The 23624-nt window shown below is 30.6% G+C and overlaps 1 protein-coding gene across 1 annotated transcript in view; it reads left to right on the top strand.

The window, feature by feature from the left end:
- LOC132934541 (uncharacterized) overlaps positions 1–23624 on the top strand; it is a 424794-nt gene that overhangs the window by 186790 nt on the left and 214380 nt on the right. The window contains exons 3-4 of the mRNA XM_061000860.1: positions 4922–5171; positions 7434–7540. Of these exons, the coding sequence (XP_060856843.1) occupies positions 4922–5171; positions 7434–7540 (357 nt within the window). The remainder of the gene's footprint in view (positions 1–4921; positions 5172–7433; positions 7541–23624) is intronic.

Raw genomic sequence — 23624 nt, 5'->3', positions numbered from 1 at the left:
CTTAGATGCACCAATATTTTCAAAATAATCACAATTTACAGAAACAAAGGATGGTTTTTATTTGAAAATATAAACTCGACATTAAAACGTCATGACGTAAAAAAATCAAATTATTTAAAAATGGTATTTAACTATTGTAGATAGATACTTGAAAATTCTGAAAATCAGTTTTTGAATAAGTTCATTATAAAAAGAAAAAATATATGAATGAGCATTTTGATTCACTCTGTATAAATATATATTTTTTCTTTTTAGTTACAAATGACAGCAGTGGAAATTGGGAGTGATATACTAATACGTATTTACATAATGTGGATTACGTACCTTATACAATATTAACGAGTACACATATTAATATATATGATAACAACAAATAATAAAGACCAGTTACTTATACTAAAATGTGTTGTAAACATAGTAAAAATAGTTCTGACATATTAAGAAGTGCATAATATGTATTTCGTTGATTGGAACTGTGGAAGTAGAAGTGTATTAACTTATTGTAGAACTTAATCACGCTCCACCTACATAAATATGTTAAGTAGGTACCTACATTATTTACTATGATCATCATAATATAACTACATCTGTAGTAGTGTAGAAAAACACACAATTATTAGAATTATGAACAACGAAACTAATCACTGTATTTATACTGAATGCATTAAGAAATTTCTAAAAAAAAAAAAAAATAGTGAAAAATGTGAAGTTTGACATTTGACGATCAATAATTGGCCTAATCTACAAAAACGTTGATCTTACTAGTTTATTTTATGCCTAATTGATGTCATATTTAATTGTATATTATTGTATCAAAGGATAAAAATATATTGGTAAATAATAATGTAAAAATACAAATTGTAACTTGATAAATTCAAGCATTTTCGTAATTCCTATATATAGGTACTTGATATTATTATTTTTCATTGATATTAGTTTTCGGATCCGATTAAAAAATAAATACATAAACGTAACATATTGAAATGTACATTATCCGTTTGTAACATTGTTTTTAAATGTTTTTTTTTTTTAAATTTTGTCCCATATAGGTTAAAATTTGTATTAAAGTTATTATTTCAAATATTTTTTTTATTATTTTAAAGGGTACATATAATATGATTTTTCCCGATTTTCCTATTAGCATTTGAATTTAATTAGTCGATGCATAATATTGGCTATAGCGAAAATGTATTGTACCTGATGTAAATAAATACAAGTCAAATACAAATTCTACTTAACAGTTGTTTGATGTTTTAAAATAACACAATATGACACACAAAGTACCCACCTACAGACTGTATATAATATATTATTCAATTTTTAGTAACCAATCGTCATATAAAAACCGTTCGAAACCTGGTGAGTTAATTTGGTATACGGTACGTGAAATTCGCTATGTTCAATTGCACCCACGTTTTGAAACAAGAATCTCCATTTGATAACTGTTTACTCTATAGGTACCTGAAAGTGCACTACACGGTCTCCCATTATAGATTCCATTATTAAACATTTAGACGGCAAACAAAACGCGCACACTCACACGCCCATACCCACACACGCACACCCGCACGCGTACATATTATAGTATAAGATCGGCCGAATGCTGTCTTGCTTTTACTTTAAATTGGAATGCTGTGCATACGAATGCGCGCATTCAAGTTGACGAGTGAAAATTACTGTTTGCTGAAAAAAAATTTTAAAATCTCACGAAAGTAAACACTCGGTTTTTAATGGAATTGGATTTCATTTGTAGATCGTTCGTACTTGTCCGTGATATAATTTAAATAATATTATGCTATCTGCATCTGAAAACATAAATCGTGAGCTCGTTTTCGCGAAATGTATTTTGAGATTGCTTGCACAGACATGAACGGTTTTGTTAAAACATAATAATATTATTATTCGTCGTCGTTTGGCATAATAATAAATAATAATAACGCCCTTAACCGTCTCGACGAGTATAGGCTTGTTAAGTTTCACTCGAACATTACTGTAATATAATATATTGCATTTTATAGGCGTATGTGAACTCGAATGAATGATATTCAATGATCATACGATATATATGCTTAATATGCGTTTATTGACGTATATATTATAATATTGTGAGCGTAATGATATAATATCTGAACGTGGTTTTTTTTTGGATCCTCTGTGTGAAACGTACATGTTTCAGAGTTATTCGACAGTCCTTGTTGTTGTTTTCTACTTATTATCGTCTCGTGTCGCGTGTACAAATAAAAAAATATGCCACTCGATACGAACGCAGAACGAACCTGGTTTGATGATGATGATAATAATAGTATGGGAAAGTAATGGGAAAGAGGGAAGAGATAACGAGATTTATCATAATATGATAATAAAATTAACTCCCTGCGACACGGTTCAAAGCTTGTGTTTGTATATACAATATTATAATTCCATGTACGTGTCACAAAAGTCCATAGTTATTAGCAAAATAAATCCTTTCCCTTTCGTCCGTCGTTCGTTTAATTCCAAACGGTATTTTTTTTTCATTTGCTGATTACATGATTACATTATAATCCAGATATGTAATTATTGTACAGGGTGCACGATATCAATATTCAAGGGATCTGGACGCGAGACCCAGATGGAGATGGTACATCTTATAAGAGGGAGGAGTTTAATAAACTATATGAGAATATTTAATTAAATGCAGTAGGAAAGAAGTCATGCGGATGCGTCCATATTCTTTACACATCTTTATATTTAACTTACCTACTAATTTTCACTAATTTTATAATAAGCATATTCCATGTTAACTTCATTGGTATAAATGTCTCCAGATATCAAGAAAAGCTTAAGTCGCTCTACTATTGTGTACCTACTAATATATTCGAGTGCATTGCACATCACGCTGTCCATCAAACAGGTATTACTGTAATGTAAATATTGTGTTGAATTGGAATTCAATAACATAATATTATGGTTACATACAAAAAACGATTCTGAGAGAAGACTTCACGATTTATCAGCAACTAGTTCTAATTTTAATTTAATTTTAATCATTTATTTTCGTATAAGTAGACTGCAAGACTTAGGGAGAAAATCCACCTTCCTTTTAGGACAATTTTTTGTTGTAACTCTGAAGCTACCTTGATTTAGGCAATTAATATAATATCCAGTTCCTTATATAAGTATGTATTAAAATCATATACTTGTCATCATTCTTAAAAAAAATTTAGTACCATCACATATATATCGGGGTCCAGACTGTGGGTAGTACGGTTGGACTAATTTATTCAAAAAAATAGCAAATATTAAGTAATAGTTATTAAAGGCTATTTTTTTTTACATTTTTTTTTAGCTCAAAACCACGTTTTGAATAGAACGAAGTTATTAGTTTACAGTATATGTAGCTTTTATAATAAATTAGTCAAATTGACTTATGATAAGAAATAATATATTTTGCATTAGGAAAAAGTTTCGAACCCATACGTTTAGTATTTTTTGAATTACAATATAATAACTGAAATCCTATAATTTTTCGTTTAAATGTTATTGAAGTTCTTCAAAATTAAAAGACCAAATGTCTATGAAAATAAAAAACTGTTGCTTTAAGAGGTATTTGCTAATTGCTGTAAGAGCCATGTATTGTGAGGAACATTTTATCAAATTGTATGATCGCTTATAAGCACCCACCCACCCAGTATAATAATGCCTGGCTGCAGCCGATACGAGGAATCGGCGTCATCTTAAAACGCCATATTCTAAGTAATGTTTAGGGTGAATGTTATACTATTAATAAAATGATATCGAAATAAAAAACAATGATAGTTAGTTGTAATCAACGATTCAGCGTTCAGATCGCATAATTCGCAAAGATCGCAACTACGCGGAAAACACGTCGCAACATGCGTTTCTATCTATTTGAAAACGTCACGTGTTCATTTTATTCTTTATATTTTTTGTTTATAAAACCTTTATTCGAACATGATCATCTATGTAGTGAAATGTGGCCGTGTCAACAGAAAACTTTGCGCACTATATTCCGAGCACGTCCATCTCTGGTAGAATGGTGATGTAATTTTATTCACAGATAGTTTTCTGTCCGGCACACATGTGGTGTTACAATAAGTTTATTTGAAGGAAACGAAGAAACGGGATCATCAGTGCGCGCCGAGCAAGTCAGTCCTAAAAATGACACATGCATTTTTTTTTAAAAACGTTTTTTTTTTATTATTATTATTATTATCGTGTATTCATAAATCGGACGAGGATATCCTGAAATGTTTCAATTTATTCAGTATGTCGTAAAACCAATGTACGATCCTGAGGGCCATCGTAGAAATCGCTTTCCCATCGATTTCGAATGTATTCACGCCAATACGTCATCGCGTCGTGGCCAATGACCAATCAGGTTTATCGACTAAATATACTATATTATAGTAGATGGTCCTGCTTTTATGTGAATAATTTTTGTTTATTTACAAAAATCGCAAATAACAAAATAAAAATGGTTTCTTTTTATTTATATTTATTCTTAATCATTAAACAAAATTGCACTTATTTTGAATACGATATTTAAATTGAGGCGCGTATCAAAGTATTTTTTATTATATTAGATAATGAGTTAAACTAGGAATGTGTCGGTTTAATATCAACTAGTTTCTATATTATATTATTTTTAAAATTTTTGTTTTGTCTGTGTTTATTTATTTTTAAGTATAAGGATATAAAGTGTACTCCAAAATTTTCATGTGAAGTTATTCGATTGAAAATCTATTCTACTAAAATTCAGTATTTTATTAATTAATTTATCTTTGCGAATAAAAATGCGAAAACATTTACCGTATATTTAGTTAACCTCTCACATTTTACTTTACCATTACCTGTAATATTATGGTTACTTCTCATGAGCCCTTTTTGACGCCGTTTTCGATGTTGTTGTATGTTGCAGGTGGTGTAACACTCACCGAACTTCGAGTGCCGACTTCCGTGATGGCCAGCATCAAAAATGGCGTCGTGCTTGATTGCTTGTACACGCTACGTCCAAATTCTATCGGGTTAGTGGTCGCCTGGTATTTCAACAATAGCGCCAGACCGGTTTATCAGTGGATTCCTGGACAGAAACCTTTGAGCATCGGCGTGTTCCGTCACCGTGCCAATCTCGACTACAAGGTGTCTGACGACAATGATACCATGCACAGGTAATATGATAATAATATACTATTCAAATATTAGGTAGGCGATGATACACGTTATCATTATTTTTTTACGTTTTTTATTCGCCAGTAAATCCGATCACAATTGTCATGAACATAGATACCACCTTAGATTCAGCCACCTCCTTAAGAGTTTATTTTATAATATATTTTAAAGAATTATATTACGGTGTACAAAGTATTTACTAAAAAAATTGATTTACTAAAAATAACACTAATGAAGAACCTTGAATGAACCTTTTGACCACAATATGAAATTTGATATAATTTAGACGAATTCTATCAACCATTCGAGTTTAAAGTGTTTATATGAACAACGAAATGTATCTACAGTAATTATACATATATTTATATATTATGGGTTTAAAACGATTTTATGAACAATTAATGAGAAACCTAGATTTCTTCTTTGAATACTTTATACCTAAAATCAAACATGTTGATAAATAAAAAAAAACTTAACAAATTAGAAAATTAGAAAATTGCATGTTGCCATACTAATAATTAGCATAATATATAATTAGTTTGAATATTTTTAAAATATAGGTACTTATTTTAATAATATATAACCAACAGTGGACTATTTCAAGTTTCTATGGTTAATAATTAAAATGCAACAAGAAACTAAATTAATTTGAGGAAAATCATATTTTTTAGTTTAAACTGCAATTTTCACTAAATTCTGTGAAAAGTATTCATGGCGTATTATGAAACATGAATATTGTATTACATTGTGAAGAATTAGGTTTTAAAAATGAAAATGTTATGAACGTTTACTAACAAAATAATGTTCATGATTTCAACGAATTGTTTGGACTACCCGGAATAACATAAATTAATAAACATCCGATAATATTAAAATTCCGTCTTTTGTAAACAAATAAAATGATTAATTTAATATTTCCAATTCTCTTCATTAATTACATAATTACAATATTATATACCGTGTACCTTTTTAAAAAGGTTATAATAATATTTCTACCTATTATATAATTATATAACACTGAATATTTAGAAATATTAATAAAAAAATAATGCTGACACTTATAATATTATACAAGAAAATATTTACTATTGTGTATTACACGATGAATATTACCTTCTCAATTATATATATATTTATGTTTTGGGTAATCCCCGATATCGGTTAAAGTCGACATTACTCGGGTAAGATAACCTTATCCGATTTCATACATTATCCATTGGAAAGTAAATGTTAGTAATGGCCGTTGGGAAATATTTCCAATACCTACCCGGATAACTAACCTAACCACAAGTTCTTGGGTAAAGTCGATGGTAAAAATAAATTATTTATTATGTTGTGAAAGAGAACAAAATAAGCAATTTCAAAATATAATCATATTTAATACCATATTTATTTTGTTTCAAATCGAAACGACTAGAAAATATATAACTGTGTGCAATCAAATTCATTCCAAAAAAAAAACGTATACAATATACATATTATAATACAAAAGTTGAATACAATTATAATAATATATCAAAGCAATTTATTTTAAAATTGATGAAAAAAATTACTATTCAATACTAATCCAGTAAGCGACAGAGTCGATGGTTGTCGGGTTTGCGGAGACAATGCATGGTGTATATTGAAGCATTTCGTCTAAGACTGTCCGACATTAAAATATCATCTTAAATGATACAAATTTTAAATTCCATACAATTTATTTCGCCACGCTTCACGTGAAAAAAAAAAAGAATAAAAGTTTTTCGTATGAATATTATTTTGTAAATACATTTAGTGGTTACAATCATTGCACGGATATAAATTAAAATTCTAACAAAGTAAAAAAATTAAAATATTCATTCCATGATTCCCCAAGCTCCGGTGCTGCTAATCTTGAATTACTCGGGTAATGTGAAAAAAAAATAACCAAATTATTTTGTCTCAGACCCCACAACAGCAACCTATGCCCAGGCTGATTGGGTAAACTCGAATCTCATAGCCGACTACCCGAGTAATGTCGACTTAATCCACAAATCGGGGATTACTCGTAGCGTTATAATATGTTATATTGGTTAAAAGATTTAAATAATTCATTACTGTTGTACGATCTGGCAACTGCTCCGAATTAACCGTAAAAAGTCGTCAATAAGTAGACTCTTTAATTGACATAATACTTCGTGAACAACTGTGATAACTGGTAATAGGTAATAGGTATACATAGCAAATTTACACTAACTAATCAATAACTGCGTATTTCTATATATTATTATCGTACACAGGGCCTTGCACATCATCAATCCGACCATCGAGCTGTCCGGCGACTACAGGTGTGTCGTGTCCACGTACCATGATGAAGATTTCATGATCAAAAGGATGATCGTCTACTGTGAGTACCTGCATAGCTCTGTAGTCAAACATACCAAATGCAATATTATAATATTATGCTTTCATTCATTTACTAGTGATAATTGTAGCCGCAATTCGGTGTTATTACTCCCGAGCGTGTATTATTTTGGGTGATTTTGTACAATAGTTTATTTTTACATTATTTATAATGTATTAAAATATATTATAATGACGCGGTGCGGTCGAACGAGCATTAAAATACGAAATTAAAAATATAGTCTTGCAAAATATTTCCAGAAATTAATCGGAAACGATAATTTATAGTTTAACTGTGGGTACACAAAACAAAAGTGGTCACAACTCATTTCAGTGCTACATAATAAATACGCTGCATTATAAATTATAATACACCTGCGCAACACGCAATAAAATATCTCATTCTTTAATACCATAATTTTCTATTGTCGAACGACATAATACTGAATTAATTTTATAGAGAAAGAAAAGTGTTCGTTCGTATGGAAAAATCACATGTTATGAGGTACCAAAACATGCTTGCGATTAGCGTTCTTAAATGTTCCTGTTGGGTTAATGAAGTGGGGGAATTGGTTTATATTATACTGTACTACTAGGCAAAATAATGTAACGTTAGAAAATATTGTACTAACTTAAAAAACAACTATAATAATATACTTTCATAAATTGACCGAATAAAACATTATTCTTACATTTTCAATTAAATATAATATGTCCATAACAAAACCTAAAATGCAAGCGGTGAAAAGTACATTATTATATATACATAGGTAGGTACTAAACTGTGCTAAGACTTAAGTGTTTTAAGTTCCATATCGTTGACGCATAATCGTTAAAAAGAAACACGCGTACATTGATAGCAGACACACAATTATTATAATTATTAATTCCAAAAGTCCTTTTCACAGTTTTTGATTAATTTTATTAATTTTGATTAGTTTTTTATTAATTATAATAGATATTATATTATTATTTTTCAAATGCAATTTAAAATAAAATAATAAGTAGGTTCATAAAAGTTATGTATAGGTGTCAATAATTCTTGTCCTAAATAATACATTTTTTGAATTAAGTAAGCCCAACGAATACCAACTAATAATTAATTCAATAATAGGAATATATTATTATATATTATTTTTTTTCTTAAGATTACTTAATTATACTAAAATAAATGTTGCTACATGTTTCATAATAATATTATGTGTAACGTGTTTAAAGGCTGATTTTATTTAAATTAATATTTTTTAAATCTGCAAAATTAAAATTTAATTTGTAATTGGATTTATTTTTCTATTTTGTTGAAGCATATTTATAATGATGAATTTTGTACTAAATATTATGTAATAATATAATTTATGTTTATGGCTGTAATCATAACAATTGGTTGCAGTAGGTACGCTTAGAATTCACTAACTAAATTTGGATTTTAACATCAAAAATTGTAATAGGTTCCCTATAACGAGAATTCGATATTGTTTCAATAGTTTTTGTTCTGTGTAAGAAAATTTAAAACAATAGCAAATATTACAACATTATTTTATAGGTCTTCTTAGAAATAAAATTAATTAAATATTTTGTTCGTTTTTTTGAATATCATCAATGATTTTTGATATTATATTTCATCATTAAACGTATAATTGGTTTTGTAGAGTGGAAAAAAAATACTTCCTTTCATCGGTCGTTGTAAAAAAAAAAAACATAGTAGTAATGATTACGGGCTTACTGTTGGTAGATACAATATTAGATTTTTGTGAAATTTTAATACCCGAATAGACCTGTATAATAGGACTATTGTGAAGTTCAATAGGAAGCGTTATAAATCACCATAGGCTATTTAAATATTTGTACCTGCGGTTCGTGTTTCCGGAATTCGATATAGGAAACCGAAACGAAATAAATGGAACTCAACGCGTTAAAATTAAAATAGGCGTGTAAAAAAAAATAATCAATAATTACAATAAGTCGTACAGTGTATGTTTTATTAGTATAGTGTAATGTGATAATTAATTCGAATGTGTACGGAGTGTCATATTATATCATTAACTTTCCACTAACTGCCAATGGTAGACCATACTATTATAGGTAATATAATAAAGGTATAATGAAGGTGTATTTTCAAGGGTAAAAAAATTTAATGCGTCCCTTTACGTTACTAGTCGCAATGGAGCCGTAATGATGTACCTACCACTAGTGTAATAAAAAAACGTATTCTACTGCGTTGATATTATTTAAATTATTTCTTGAACCTTATCGGTGATACAGTTTTTTTCTATTAATACATTGTCATCATAATACCACAGGGAAGTGGTCTGTCACCATAACTATACAATAATATTATGATGTACATCGCAGATGATCCTAAATAAATCAAATAGTCCTGTCATAATAAATTGTCCAATGACAGCCATACCTACTGTTATAGTTAAGACTTCAATACGGTCACAAAGTCTCCAATTACATCTCAATCTATTTTAAAAACGAGTACATATTATGAAGAGAGAAATTAAAATAAATCAAACAAAAGTTAAAGTTGTATTAGTCAAAAAGTCTGCCAACAAATCCAGTAAATATGAAAACAACCCAACCGCAAGTCGACAATCGACAAAACATCTATCTAGGGATAACCTCACACAAAACACTAACTTTGGCACAGCAGATATAGATACAAAAATAAAATATTAATCCACTCAAAACCACACCCACTATACATTCAATATCAAAAGCAAAAATAAACTTAAATAACAAATTTACAAAACAATAATAAGAACACTTTGGACTTGCGGAATTAAATTATTGGGTAAACCGTAAACCAATACGTCGAAAATTCGCAAACTTAAACCATTTCAATCCATCTGCACCCTACGTCTAATAACTGCAACGCCTTATGCATCTCCACACAAATTAATTTGAAAATTCGAATGATCAATGGTCCAGCACAACTTCACTATACTGATGGTTCTATGCCAAGTAGTTAGCTATTAATAGATATCGACTTTTTTCATAATAAAAATACTAACGGTCACCCAAAACTACATTTCAACATTAAAAAATAATAATATCCAACAACGATAACATTATGTTATATAAATGTATATTTTCCTATACGTTTCCTAACGTGAGAATATGCCATACAGTTTTCTTACATATTGTAAATTATTCATAGTTAATTCCTTGTAAATTAAAACAATAGAAATAAAAAATACCGGTATATTAAGGGACATTTATACTTGGACAGCTATTTATTCCATATTCGGGTCAATTACTCTATTCAATTTGGACTTATTTTTACTGTAATAACAACGGAATCAATATTCAGTTATTTCGAATTGGCGTTTTCGACCATTTATAGGTAACTGCGTATTTTTTCCACTGAAATGAATAGATAACAATCACCTTTAGTCCATAGGTATACATGTGGCCATAACATAACTCCTGGAAAAAAAAAAAAAACAAATCCGTTTCGACTGAAATTGAAGTTACCTACCTTTTTTCTGTTTTGTTTTGGTGCGTCAGTAGTATAATAGGAGCCAGTAGTATAGTTGTAGTGCCATTGAGGTGTCGTTTATTTTCTTCCCTATTGTGACACGAATTTAATATTATCACTCCCCATGGAAAAATCCTTTGTACGCCATTGGACTTTGCGCCACTATTTTTCAATGACCGTTTTCTTCTCGCGCACATCAAATAATGAAACTGGATTGGTGCGAAATCGATCCTTGAAAACATTATACTGTTATAACTTATAAATATTATAAACGGACTACGACGTTTCACCGTGATGCCACATGAGAATTGTGTGCGCACACGAATGTAGACGGAGGCCTTATCGATTTATTTAAGAAATTATTAATGGACAAAGAAGTAAAAATGTAATAATATACTATGCGTGCACACAATTCTTAAATTAATTTCAAACTTTGCGTTACGAATGGTTTTTAAAATTTATTGTAAACTATTGTTATTAATTAGGTTGTTTTTAATCTAATTTGAAAACTTTATAATATTTATTTTTATTATAATCTATGTTTTATACACATAATACTATTTTTTTAAACTTTTTAAAAGCATCAAAAGTTAAAAAAACTTGTTTTCCGTTCGTCTATCTCATAATTTACCGTCGACAGCATAAAATAATATATTCTCAACACTCCACTGTTGGTATTCATTTCAATGTTTTAAAAGCAGAAATTAATTATATTTTTATTGTAAGTATTTGACATATTTTATAAGTTATTTGTTTATAGGAAACAAGAATTGTAAAAGTGAGTAAGGAAAAGAATATTTTTGTTTGCCATTATTTTAAAAAATATATTATTATTATTTTTCATTATGTTTGAAAGATTTGCGAGGAAGAATTTACTAATAAATTTTTTTTTTTTTATCGGTAAATGCTAATGAGTTATTTAGTTTTAGTACCTAATAGAGAAGCTGAGTCTCTTCTTTTGATTTGGTTTTTTAATAGTTGCCATAAAGATCCGTAGTTGGGTGTGAGTGATAATAATCACGAGTGAAATTGATTTGATTAAAATGTTTGAAGTTTCTTTTTTTAAGTTTGTTGGTTAATTTGTTAAATGCTACCACATTTTTTTTTGGCTCGTACCTTTTTGGTAATTAATTATTTTTCGAGGCAGTTAAGTGTAATCATATGGTTTTATATTTGTATTGGTTTTTAATATATTATATTGCAGCAAATATGATTATTTATTAGAAATTGAAAAGCGTTGTGTATATTATACACTGCTATTTTAATTGAACTTAGAATGAAATTCTAACTTATAATATTTATTAAAAGAGTCTAAATTTAATTGCATCAGTAGGTATTATATGTATCGCCTATAAATTGTCTGACATTATAATCTGATTTAAATTTGTTCAGGAAAGAGGTATTTTCGGATGTTAGGACTTATTTTGGTATGCACCTATTCATTTTAATTTTTGTGAGGCTTATTTTTGATTTTGTAGCATGTGAATAGGTTATATTATTTAATATTATTTGAGTATGGAATATGTTATATTATGCTGAGTTTGACACAGTATTGGTATTAAAATTTAAATCGTCTTTTATGGTTATGTTCTTACTAACTCAGCAATTTTTGGAAAAAGTACAACCGCGGGAGTGTGATGATCATTGCATAATGCAATTTTTTGGGGGATGTGTCCACTTTAGTAATGGTGTTTTTTTGGTTTTCACCGCAACTGGAGTGATTGTTGTAGTATACTCGAGCGTGGCTATAGTTTTTCCAGTTTTTGATTTAAGCTGTATCAATTTTTAATTTGGTATAGTACCTATAAAAATACTTAAGTTCCGATATATCTACGTTGTTTAGCGTTGGTTATAAATCGACATAGAGATATGGATATAGTTCTGTGACGATTGTTCTTAATATTTCTTGCCAATAAACCTCTTTTTTGTTTGAGTTCTTCTTTTTATATAATCGAGATGCTTGGTGAGATTTACATTTTTCATAACAATCTGATATGGTTTATTTTATTTCCATTGGTACGCAAAATATTTAACTTTTGATTATTTTGAAACTTAATAATAGTACATTTTCCTCAATCATAAAAACTAATATAAAAATAGTTAGATAAGATTTTAATTGTTTGTTAAAGTTACTTTTAATATGTATTTTGGAATATCTACGTTGGATATTAAAACTAATTAGTAATTACACCTACACAAATTTTATGTTAGAAAGGGTTGGAATGGATGTAATTTGATTCAGGGAGAACCTCTTTTGAGAACTTAAATGTATATTAGATTAGTGTGCCTTTTAAACTTTTAAAGTAAATCAAACTTTCCAAATTACGACATTTTCACACGAAAAACAAGCTGACAATGGAATTGTGTTTTTTTCCTAATTAAAGTCTGGCGTTGTTATCTCACAGAGATCAGTCACAGTCTATTTGTAGTTTTGAACAATTTAATTTGACACAGTACGAGTACAGCGAGCAGATTTCAAGGGTTTACTATTGTAGCTTTTGTTCACAGATGATACAAACTTTGGTCGTATTAGAAAGTCAAAAAACCTCGTTTTCTACTGTGCCAAGAAGCTGTTAAACTTTGGTACGATTCCAATGTACTTCTTCTATTTTCTCAGACACACCGCACACATGTTGTATAAGTATACTATTATATAATATATTATACGCATTACACTTATTTACATTGGTTTAATGAGTTCCTCCCATTGGTCATTTTAAGAATTGATTAGTTTAATTAATTATTGTCGTATCCGAAAACCTATCGATGCAATATAATTTTTGTTGTATCTATACATAGTCCTTTGAACTATAGCAAATAATTATATTTTAAATAACGTACGTTTCCTTGAAATATAAATTATGTTTATGCTATTTCCATCGAATGTTTCAGAAAATAATATCAATATTTAGATTTCCCAAAATATACATCGCACAATTTTGTTTTTTATCATACCAACGATAGTATGTTAAACTTACAAGTGGTGTCGAATTACATAATATGGATAGTAATGTTATTGTTGGATTTTACTGGAATTTGGTTCCTACCTATATTCAGCATTCTGCACGGTTGTGTTCTAGCGTTTGTTGGATATTATCTAATGAAAAATTAATGCGAATAATATTATATTATATTGATATTGTTCAGGTGCATCTAATAGTGTACCGAGAATCACTACGCACAGCCTAAAACATAAGCAAACACACAACATGGTATGTTTGAATGTTAATTTAGTGTTTCCATTCTACAACCAGTCTGCAAACATACCAAGTGTAAACATCGGAACCGCCTCAGAGGGATAGTGCAACTGTGTATATATGTGTTTACGTCAATCTCGAAGAATATTATGCGAACATTTGATGATAAAATTTGGTTGTTGGGATAACATATTTGCTTAATTTTTTTTTGTTCATCACAACCTGCGGAAGGAAACAATGATGAAGAATAAACTATAATAATATTGTATATATAATAATATTATATAATATTATAATATTTTATCTATTATAATAGATTATTATTATTATTATTATTATTATTATTATGTATTGTGTTTTTTTTCGTTTTGATAATATTATCGCAGCGCGAATTTAATATTAAACGAATGTGCTCGTTTACAAGAACCCATATTTATGCATGCAAAGCTCTAAGTTTGAACGAGAAAAAAATATTTGTCTACTCTGCACACAAGGAAAATACGTAATAATATGATAATGTTATATTTTAATAGTTAATAACACACACTTGTTCGATATTTGTTATTAATTCCCGTGGTTTGTAATATGCTAATATTATAATAATACATATTAATAATAATTATTACAGTACACATTTGCGCTGCGAAAACATGGGGTATATTATTATCGCAGAGAAACGCGACAGAATAAAATAAGAACTTTACTTTCGGAAATATTATTTGAATATACTTACATAAATAATTTTATATGCAAAACACTTTCAGACCCAACCACTTAGTTAACTTGGTTTTAAACAATATTTGACGGGGAATAGTAAGTTCCTACACGAGAGTAGCAGGTAAACAATTGCATGCGTTAGTCCTACAAATATGATGTGTTAATGAATATTACACGAATATAAAAATGAGATGTGTTAGAAGTTCCTCTACGGTGGAAAAGATGGTATTTATCTACAACATTTATTATGCGATTTTCCTTATTTTTCAAAAGATATTGTCGTCACCAATTTATTTATGAAATGTATTAGGTAAATATGGCATTTTTGTGATTTTTTTTAAGACATTATAAACAGTTTTAGTACATTAATTAATATAATATGAAATATAGTTTAATAATAAATAAAAACACTTGATCCATAATATAGCATAAGTATACACTTATACTGGCATTTGAACTTTTTTTTACTGTGAAGAACTTACATAATATTACATAGTTTTTCCACCGTGTAGGAACTAACATACGCACCTGCCTTTTACCGTGTAGAAACTTATTTACCTTTTTCTGTCGTGTAGGAACTACCATAACATTAATTATTTATTTTACCTGCTAGGTCTCGTGTATGAACGTAATCGCCCTATTTTATAGTTTGTCTATAACCCCCCGCAGAACACAGTTGTAATAGTAGGTATATAATTGTATAGAGAACCATTCACCGGTCGAGTCAAGTCACTATAATAATATGGTATAAGTATATAAGTACACTTGAAACCCGGATTTTTGATGTTTTACAACTGACATGTGCGGTGTATTCGTGAAATTGCGTATATATACTTATGGATATTATTCCCAATTGTTTTTTTCAAACCGAGCACATGACCCAAAAATAATGCTTTTCATTCAAGCCAGAACGTTTCGTAAGAACCTTACAATAACTATCAAAAATCAATATTGAACCCCAAATAATTGCCGAATTTAAAATATGTATTCAACAACATTTTCATATCACATAGGTACCTACTCATATTTAATAAGTTTATATTACTTAATGTAAAATGTATATACTTATAATACTCGTATATTATTGTTAGCAGATAGTATACTATCTAAATCACGAACGGCCACCCTAACCTTCACGGTGTCGTGTGTTTCACCGTGTTTGTGGCGGGTAGAATTATTATGGGTGGTCTACGGGATTGAGATCCCTCTCAGATAATATTTCAGACACCTTAGGTCAGTCAAACGAAAAAATAAATCTAACACTTTAATTGTAATAATACCGTCGATGCTTGATACTTTTTTATTTTTATTGTTCCTAATTATTAACATCGGTGACAATGGTCATTCAATTTTTTTTTTTTGCTAAATCAGGTTATACAATTTTTTGTTTTGTCGAAGAACTTCAAAATTTGTGTGGTGGTGTCGGCGTTTGGGTGTTGGGTGCTGTGTTTGTCTACGTACTGGAGGCATTCTGTAATATTATGTGGTTGATTGAGAGTTCAGTTCCACCAAAATTGCACCTTGGTTTTTTTTCCTTTTCCAATAAGTATCCGTGTGTAACACGGGTGTAGCCTACGCGGAGTCTGTAGATAATTATCAGCTTTCTCCTCTATTCAGATGGAGGTTATGTCAACCGAAGATGGTGTTTGGAATTTTCTTGACTTTTTTTTCGAGCCAGTGTGTCTGCCGTTAGATGTTTTTGGTTTATCACTTTAAAAACCGTAGGTACGATTATTGAACTAATCTAATTATTATGTGTATAATAATATACGTTCAATAATAATAATAATAATAATTGTATTAACATCCATCTTCGTTTATTGACTAAATAGTCATTGGGGTGAGTGGGGGCCACCGGCCGACGGTAAATATTGAGATAGATTTTTCTGTTCACCTCCATATTTTATAAACTCCCTAGAACGTCGCTGAGAAGCCGTCTTGTACGAAGTAACCGACATGGGACTTTATCGACGTGCCCGTGTGCGACCTATAAGATTGAAATATAATATCGCCGAATCTCAGTCGTCGGAGTCGTGTGTAGTGTATAAACGATGGTAACAACAACAGCAGCAGTAATAACGATTGTTTTAACATAATGATATTTAGTCGACGGGCAGCCCGGGCGCGCGCTCAAATCGTTCACCCCCCGCGGGTGGCCGCCCCCGCGATTTAATAATAATAATAATAATAACAATAACGCATATTGTATTAAACCGTGATATTATTATACGATAATATGTAAATTTTCTCGGGGCCCAAACGAAAGGGCCGACGAACCGACCGCCGCCGTATCAACTATTATACCGATATTATATATTATTTAGTCGTCGCGTATTTCGAACGCATGTGGCACGCGTGTGCATGCATAATATGCCTCGCGACGCTAATGTCGGGCCCGTCAAATTAACACACACTAATCGTATGCACTCGCATAAACAATACCGTTGCCGAGTGCGCCACAATATATTATTATTATTATTATTATTATTATTATTGTGCGACGAAACACGATATTATGTAATATGTATATATTATGATATGTTGTGTACATCGCGTACGATATGACGCGCGCACTTTATATTATCATAGGAGTGACTACATTATAACATCATAATATTATAATTTAATATATATATAATATGTATTAACAGACTACAACTGATACAGAGGTCCCACGCAGTATTTGGGAAATGATAATATTTTGTTAATATTTTTAAGCGCTCGAATAATGAATATTTGACTAATAATATTTTGTAAACATTTTCTTATCGTTGTAACAAAATATTGTGCTGTATTATTATGATTGCATAAAAATGTTGACTTGATACTTTCATACAGTTTCCGTAAAAATGTTTTTTTTTTGAAAATATACGATTAAAATGTTTCATAAATGTTTTTTTGTAAAATATTTTCAAAAACATGAACTTCTTGGCCGAAGAATAAAACTAAAATATTTCCCAATTATTTACGAAACTTTTTAAAATATTTTGACAAGTATATTATTTTCCTCGAAATGTTTTTACCATAGTTGCTATTAGTTAGGAAATATTTTTATAATGCGTGGGGTGTATAATATATTTAATAATACAATACCGAAACGGTGACTTTACTGCTACAGTTGTGGCGTAGCTAATATTATTTGCAGAACACTTATCCATACAAAATATTTAATACAACAATATCGATTTAAGTGTAATTTTTGATTTTTAAACATATTATATTAATGTGGCGTATAAATAATTTATTTTGTTTCACCAAAAAAAAAAAAAAATCGAATTCAAATTAACTTTCAAAACTTAAGGTTAATAACCGATATTATAATCAAAACCATATTTCTTATAAAAAAATGTGTGTATAAAATAAAATGTTTTTTAAAGAGGATATTCAAATTTATTTCTCCATAGAAGTAAACTTGTTTATTACCGCAGTCAAGGTACTTATTTACAATTATTAAAATAATATTATATTATATAAATAATTCATTACAATATTTAAGTCGCACTATGCGATTACCAATGACTTTTTTTTTTATATACTTCGGTGGTTAAGAATTTAAAAAAAAAATAAGAAGGTATACGACCTACTTTACCACCAACGCTATTAATTATCGATTTCAGAAGTGTATAAATTACCTATCTAATACGCCGTGTTACATTAATTTCATTAATATTAGAATATTATGTTGTAGTGAAAAATAAATAAAAAGTCGACTTTGAGATACCAAAAAATTGTCCCTCGCGTACTGCTGAAATATCTCTAACAATATTATAGTCGTCTTTACGAACGATTTGGTAACGATTAGTTCAATACGAATCGCCCACGGCCGCTTGTGCGGTATAACAACATCATATAATCCGTCTGAAGATGCGAGTTGAAAATACGATTAAAAATGCACACGACAATATTTTATCACAATAATATTCTCCAGTCGCATATTATAATAACAGTATTGTTTTATTTAAACATGCGCGCGTGACATAATACGATATTGTTATCCCACTTATAATATTATGTGCGTGTTCGACCTTTCAGCCGGCGACGGACAGCCCACTTAACCACGCGTTCATCGAAAACCTTTTCCTTTTTTTTTTTTCACCCCATTCATTTTTATAAATTAGGACCGGCCCGCGGAGCCCTGCAAAGGCTCTGACTGATCGAATTTCTTCGCTTCCCTATTATACGACCGACGAGTTTTGACGGTTTGACGTGACGTATTATTGGCGTACATAACAGCAGCAGCCATGGGCATCGCGGACTTAGTATTTTCGTAATGATTTGACATCGAAATGTTCGGCCGCCAGTCGCCTATGAGTTCAACGAACTCGTTTATTCTGGTCCGGACAGTACAATATTGTTTTGAATCGCTCTATCGTAATGTACATGTATCTCCTGCGGCGTCATCGAGAGAGGTTTATAATATTGTAATAATATTTTCTTTTCCTTTATATATATATAATACATATTATCTGTCTGGTACCTGACACCAGTTGTAGGTTTAATCGCTTAGCGGTGGCTTTGTGCGGTTGTTATTGTGTGCGTGTACGTATAAATTCGATGCAAACGTTTGATTCGATTAATGTACGCGACTCCGGCATATTATATAATATATTATATTTTAAGCGCGTTAAAATATTTCGGTCACAATGAATATTGATGATATTATTATGATTGCCTACACAATAGTGCATATATATATCCATAATATATTATTATCACACGGCGTTTGATTAATCATCGGCAGACATGGATTTACAGCTGGATATGATTATATACGCAGTAAATAATTATATTATGTATGTACCTATGTCATAAAATATAATTTCATATTATAATTCGTACTATTTTCCACTCGACGGTGGCGTTAATATTATACGATTGCACAATAATAGTCAATATCATAAAGATTACAATATTATTGTTGCTATATCGTGGGACACATCTCACACATCGCACGATGCTAATGCTTATACCGATTTGATAATGTACGTTAATACGAAGTGAAAAAAAACCTCGTTACTGCGACCATGGTAGTGGGCTTAAACTGGTCGCAGAATCGAAACGTCCTGGTAAAAACCGCGACCAGAGCTCTTTCGCGGACGCGGCAGGCGGTGGTGAAAATAAAGCTCCCGGCCGTTATAATTTTGTGAAATACCAACCTACTTGAAAAAGATTTTCCACTCGCCTCGTCTTTATTTTCCGGGTCTTGTTAGTCTTTATACCGCGGTAGTTGTAGTCGCGCGGTCATCCCAAATCCAATTATTATCCGGCTATAATAAATCTCCCTCGCCTTGCGCGTTCCGCGATCTTGGGCACGCGGAGACCCCGAGTTCGATTGAACGCAACAATAGTCGAAAATATAAAGTTTGGTTTTTTGTTTACGTTTTTTTTTTTTTTTCGTTTTCCCCTCCGCCCCTATATTTACTATACCGCGGTTGCCTATAAATTATTATTATCATTATGCATACCTATATTATATAACTATACCGCGGTTATCCGTTTTCCGCGCCGCCGGGTGACGGGTATATATTATCATTATCAAACGAAATACGCGTAACCGATTGGACGAACTATACTCTCGGAATAATCGCCGCCGCCGCCGTAGTCGCGTGACAAAACTTTCCGATGAAAACCGAATCGTTCGCGCATAACGTCGTCGCGATAACTACGCGTGTCCCGCCGGTGGGGGCCGCGTAAATTAAACGCGAATTGTATTAATAAATTGTTATTATGATAAATTATGAAATCGCGAAGCATCGCAAATGATGGCGACCAACACGATTTCCGACGAATTTCTTATGAATATTTTTACAATATCAAAAGACAATATACGTTTATTGGACACACACACAATATCGTCGTCACGGCGTCAAGCACGTCGTCATGTCCGATAATCGTATACGATTCGGATTGCACATTATAGTTTTTTTTTTTTTTTTATAAAAAATTTAGCTTTTATTAGAAGAATTACAATCTATACAAGGTACAATAAGTAAAAGTAATAACAATTAACAGACAAATAACAAGAATAATTACATGAGGAGGGAGTCACACATTTGTAACACCTCTAAACACACATTATAGTTATTAAATTATTATTTTATTTTTATTATTATTATCACTATTATTACAGATAAGATCGATGCGTTTTGTTTTCGTCCCTCTTCTACACCACCCCACACGTTTTACATTTTTAATAAAGGAATTGTTCACCGCGGGGAGAACATTTTGTGAAAAGTACTTTATATAATATTGTCCGTTCAAAGAATTTTGGTTTTGGGTTTTTTTTTTTTAAGTTCTCATATAGTTGGTCCACTTTCATCTTAAAACAATTTCCCAATTTCACTCCCTCCTCAAGGCCATTGTTGAAATCCCTTTGATATATTTTATTATTATCCTCGGGCGTTTTTCGAGTATTTTTGAGCTATTTTAAAACGTATTTATACACAATACACATTGATTTCGGGGCACAAGTATATACACCGCCGTGCTTACACGCTAACTGAATATTGTATTAGGCCACGTTCCGTCTTAACAAGATCCGTTTCTAATTTCTTGGCCCAAAGTTTCCATGAATACATTCTCCTTCCATAATGAGTTTGTGCGAAGAATGTGTAACATTCTCAGTTTTGGGCTTCAGGCCGGCCAAATGCGTAATTTATTATTTTCGACAGAATTATATAACGCGATTCATGATGATGCTCAGGGATGGCTGAGGGGAAGATCGTAACCCCATATGATCATTGACGACTGTATTTGTGATTTTTTTTCACCATTATTATTTATCAAATAATAGATTATAACAACAAAATACAATTTATTGTCGTGTGGAAGTCTGACAAAGAATACCCTGTGTCCCTTGATGATATTAAACCGCAGTATTATATTATTATCTTAGTGGATAATATAATAATTGTATTATATATGTCTATAGATTAAATCTCATTAAACAATCAGAGAACTATAGATACAAATCGAATTCGAACGAGTCGTCGATTAGTAATGACTAATGACTTATGCGCATTCAACGTTTAGCTGAGCGGAATGAAGCGTGGCGCTTTAATTATTATAATTATTACTGTGATGAGTGAGCCTCGGAAAACTTTGCAATCAATTTTTCTACGAGCATTAATAATACTACGCGTAAATCATTATTCCTGAAAACGCCACTGCTATATTATAAGAAAGAACATATACAGAATAATATCAAACTGTTAGGGAACGATATAGGTAATATTTTATTTATTTGGTTGTATCGAATTTGGCGCTGTCACGGTAGGTATAATATATTATTATATTAAAGCTATAATAGCTATAATTTACCTAGGTAAATTTTTATACGCAGTATTATTTTTACGTTATACACTATACTTAAGAGTTTATTATTATCACAGTCGTTGTCGGCCCCAAAACCATAATTTTCTACGACCTATAGTGTCCACGCGTTAGTAAATGTCGTTCAGTTCTTCTTATGTTTAAGAGGTCGTAGTGTCGAGCTGCTCTTCGGCTCGATACCATTAAATGTGTGTCCACGATTAGTACGCAACATTGTGTGATCGCTCGTAGTGTGAGTGAATGAAATAATATTATCATCATAATATTACATGATATTATAATTATGTTTATTGCACTGATAATTATTGGGGTGAGTAGGGACTACCGATCCATCGATCCGCGGAAAACTTTGCGATAAATTCTTCTATCCGCATCCATATTATGCTTAAATCCTGAAACGCCACTCAGTAGGTATACCTTCGGCATATGAAAATAGTGAGAAAAAAACTGTTAGGGCGCTACATATTATTATATTTCATTGATTATATCGAAACAGACGGATGTGACGTTAACAATATATTATAATATTACAGGTAAAATTAATATAAGCAGTACTGTGTTTATGTGATACTATAATATTATTATCACAGTCGTTTCCGGCCGTATAACATTGATTTTCTACGACTAAGTGTCCGCATACGTAAATGTCGTGTTCAAAGCCGAGTCGTGATTTCCGCACAAGGTTCTCTAGCTCTTCATACCACAGTTTGATTGTTGTGGTACAAGTGGTGTCGATCTACTCTCCACACTAGCGCCGACTTGATCGAATTAAAATATATTATGTACCGACGATTCGTGATCAATATACACTACGATCGCAAGTGGAGTGAGTTCGTCGACATAAAATTACTGTCATAAAATTACATAGGTAACATAAGTGCGCAGGCAATATTAATGCACTGTACAGAAATGTATTGGTGACTATTATGACCGCATATAATATTATCATAGATCGCATAACATAGTGTCATTGAAACTATTATTACTTGAAAATTATCTAAAATATCACCAATAAATTTAATTTAACCCCGCAAATTTTTTAATAGGCTCGGGCTGTGATAAAAATAAGAAATAATATAATAGTTACACTATAGTAATGGTTTATGTCAGTGTTAACATATAAGTGTGAATATTATTGGTTCTTTGTAGATTTAAAAGTAATTGAAGTACTAAATATGTATAAATATATTTTTAAGATTTTTAGGATTTTTAGGATTTTGTGAAATTTATTTTTTCAAATATTTTGTTTCAATAAATTAGCACCCATATATAGTTTGCTAAATAGAAAATCCCGTTCTATACGATCATAATGTATTAGTATGATGGCTTATGTTTTCTGTACAACTATCTATGCTTAA

Source organism: Metopolophium dirhodum, chromosome 1 (assembly GCF_019925205.1).
Source record: "Metopolophium dirhodum isolate CAU chromosome 1, ASM1992520v1, whole genome shotgun sequence".
Classification (NCBI taxonomy): domain Eukaryota; kingdom Metazoa; phylum Arthropoda; class Insecta; order Hemiptera; family Aphididae; genus Metopolophium; species Metopolophium dirhodum.
Note: the sequence above shows the minus strand (reverse complement) of the source record. Positions and strands in the feature narration are given on the sequence as shown.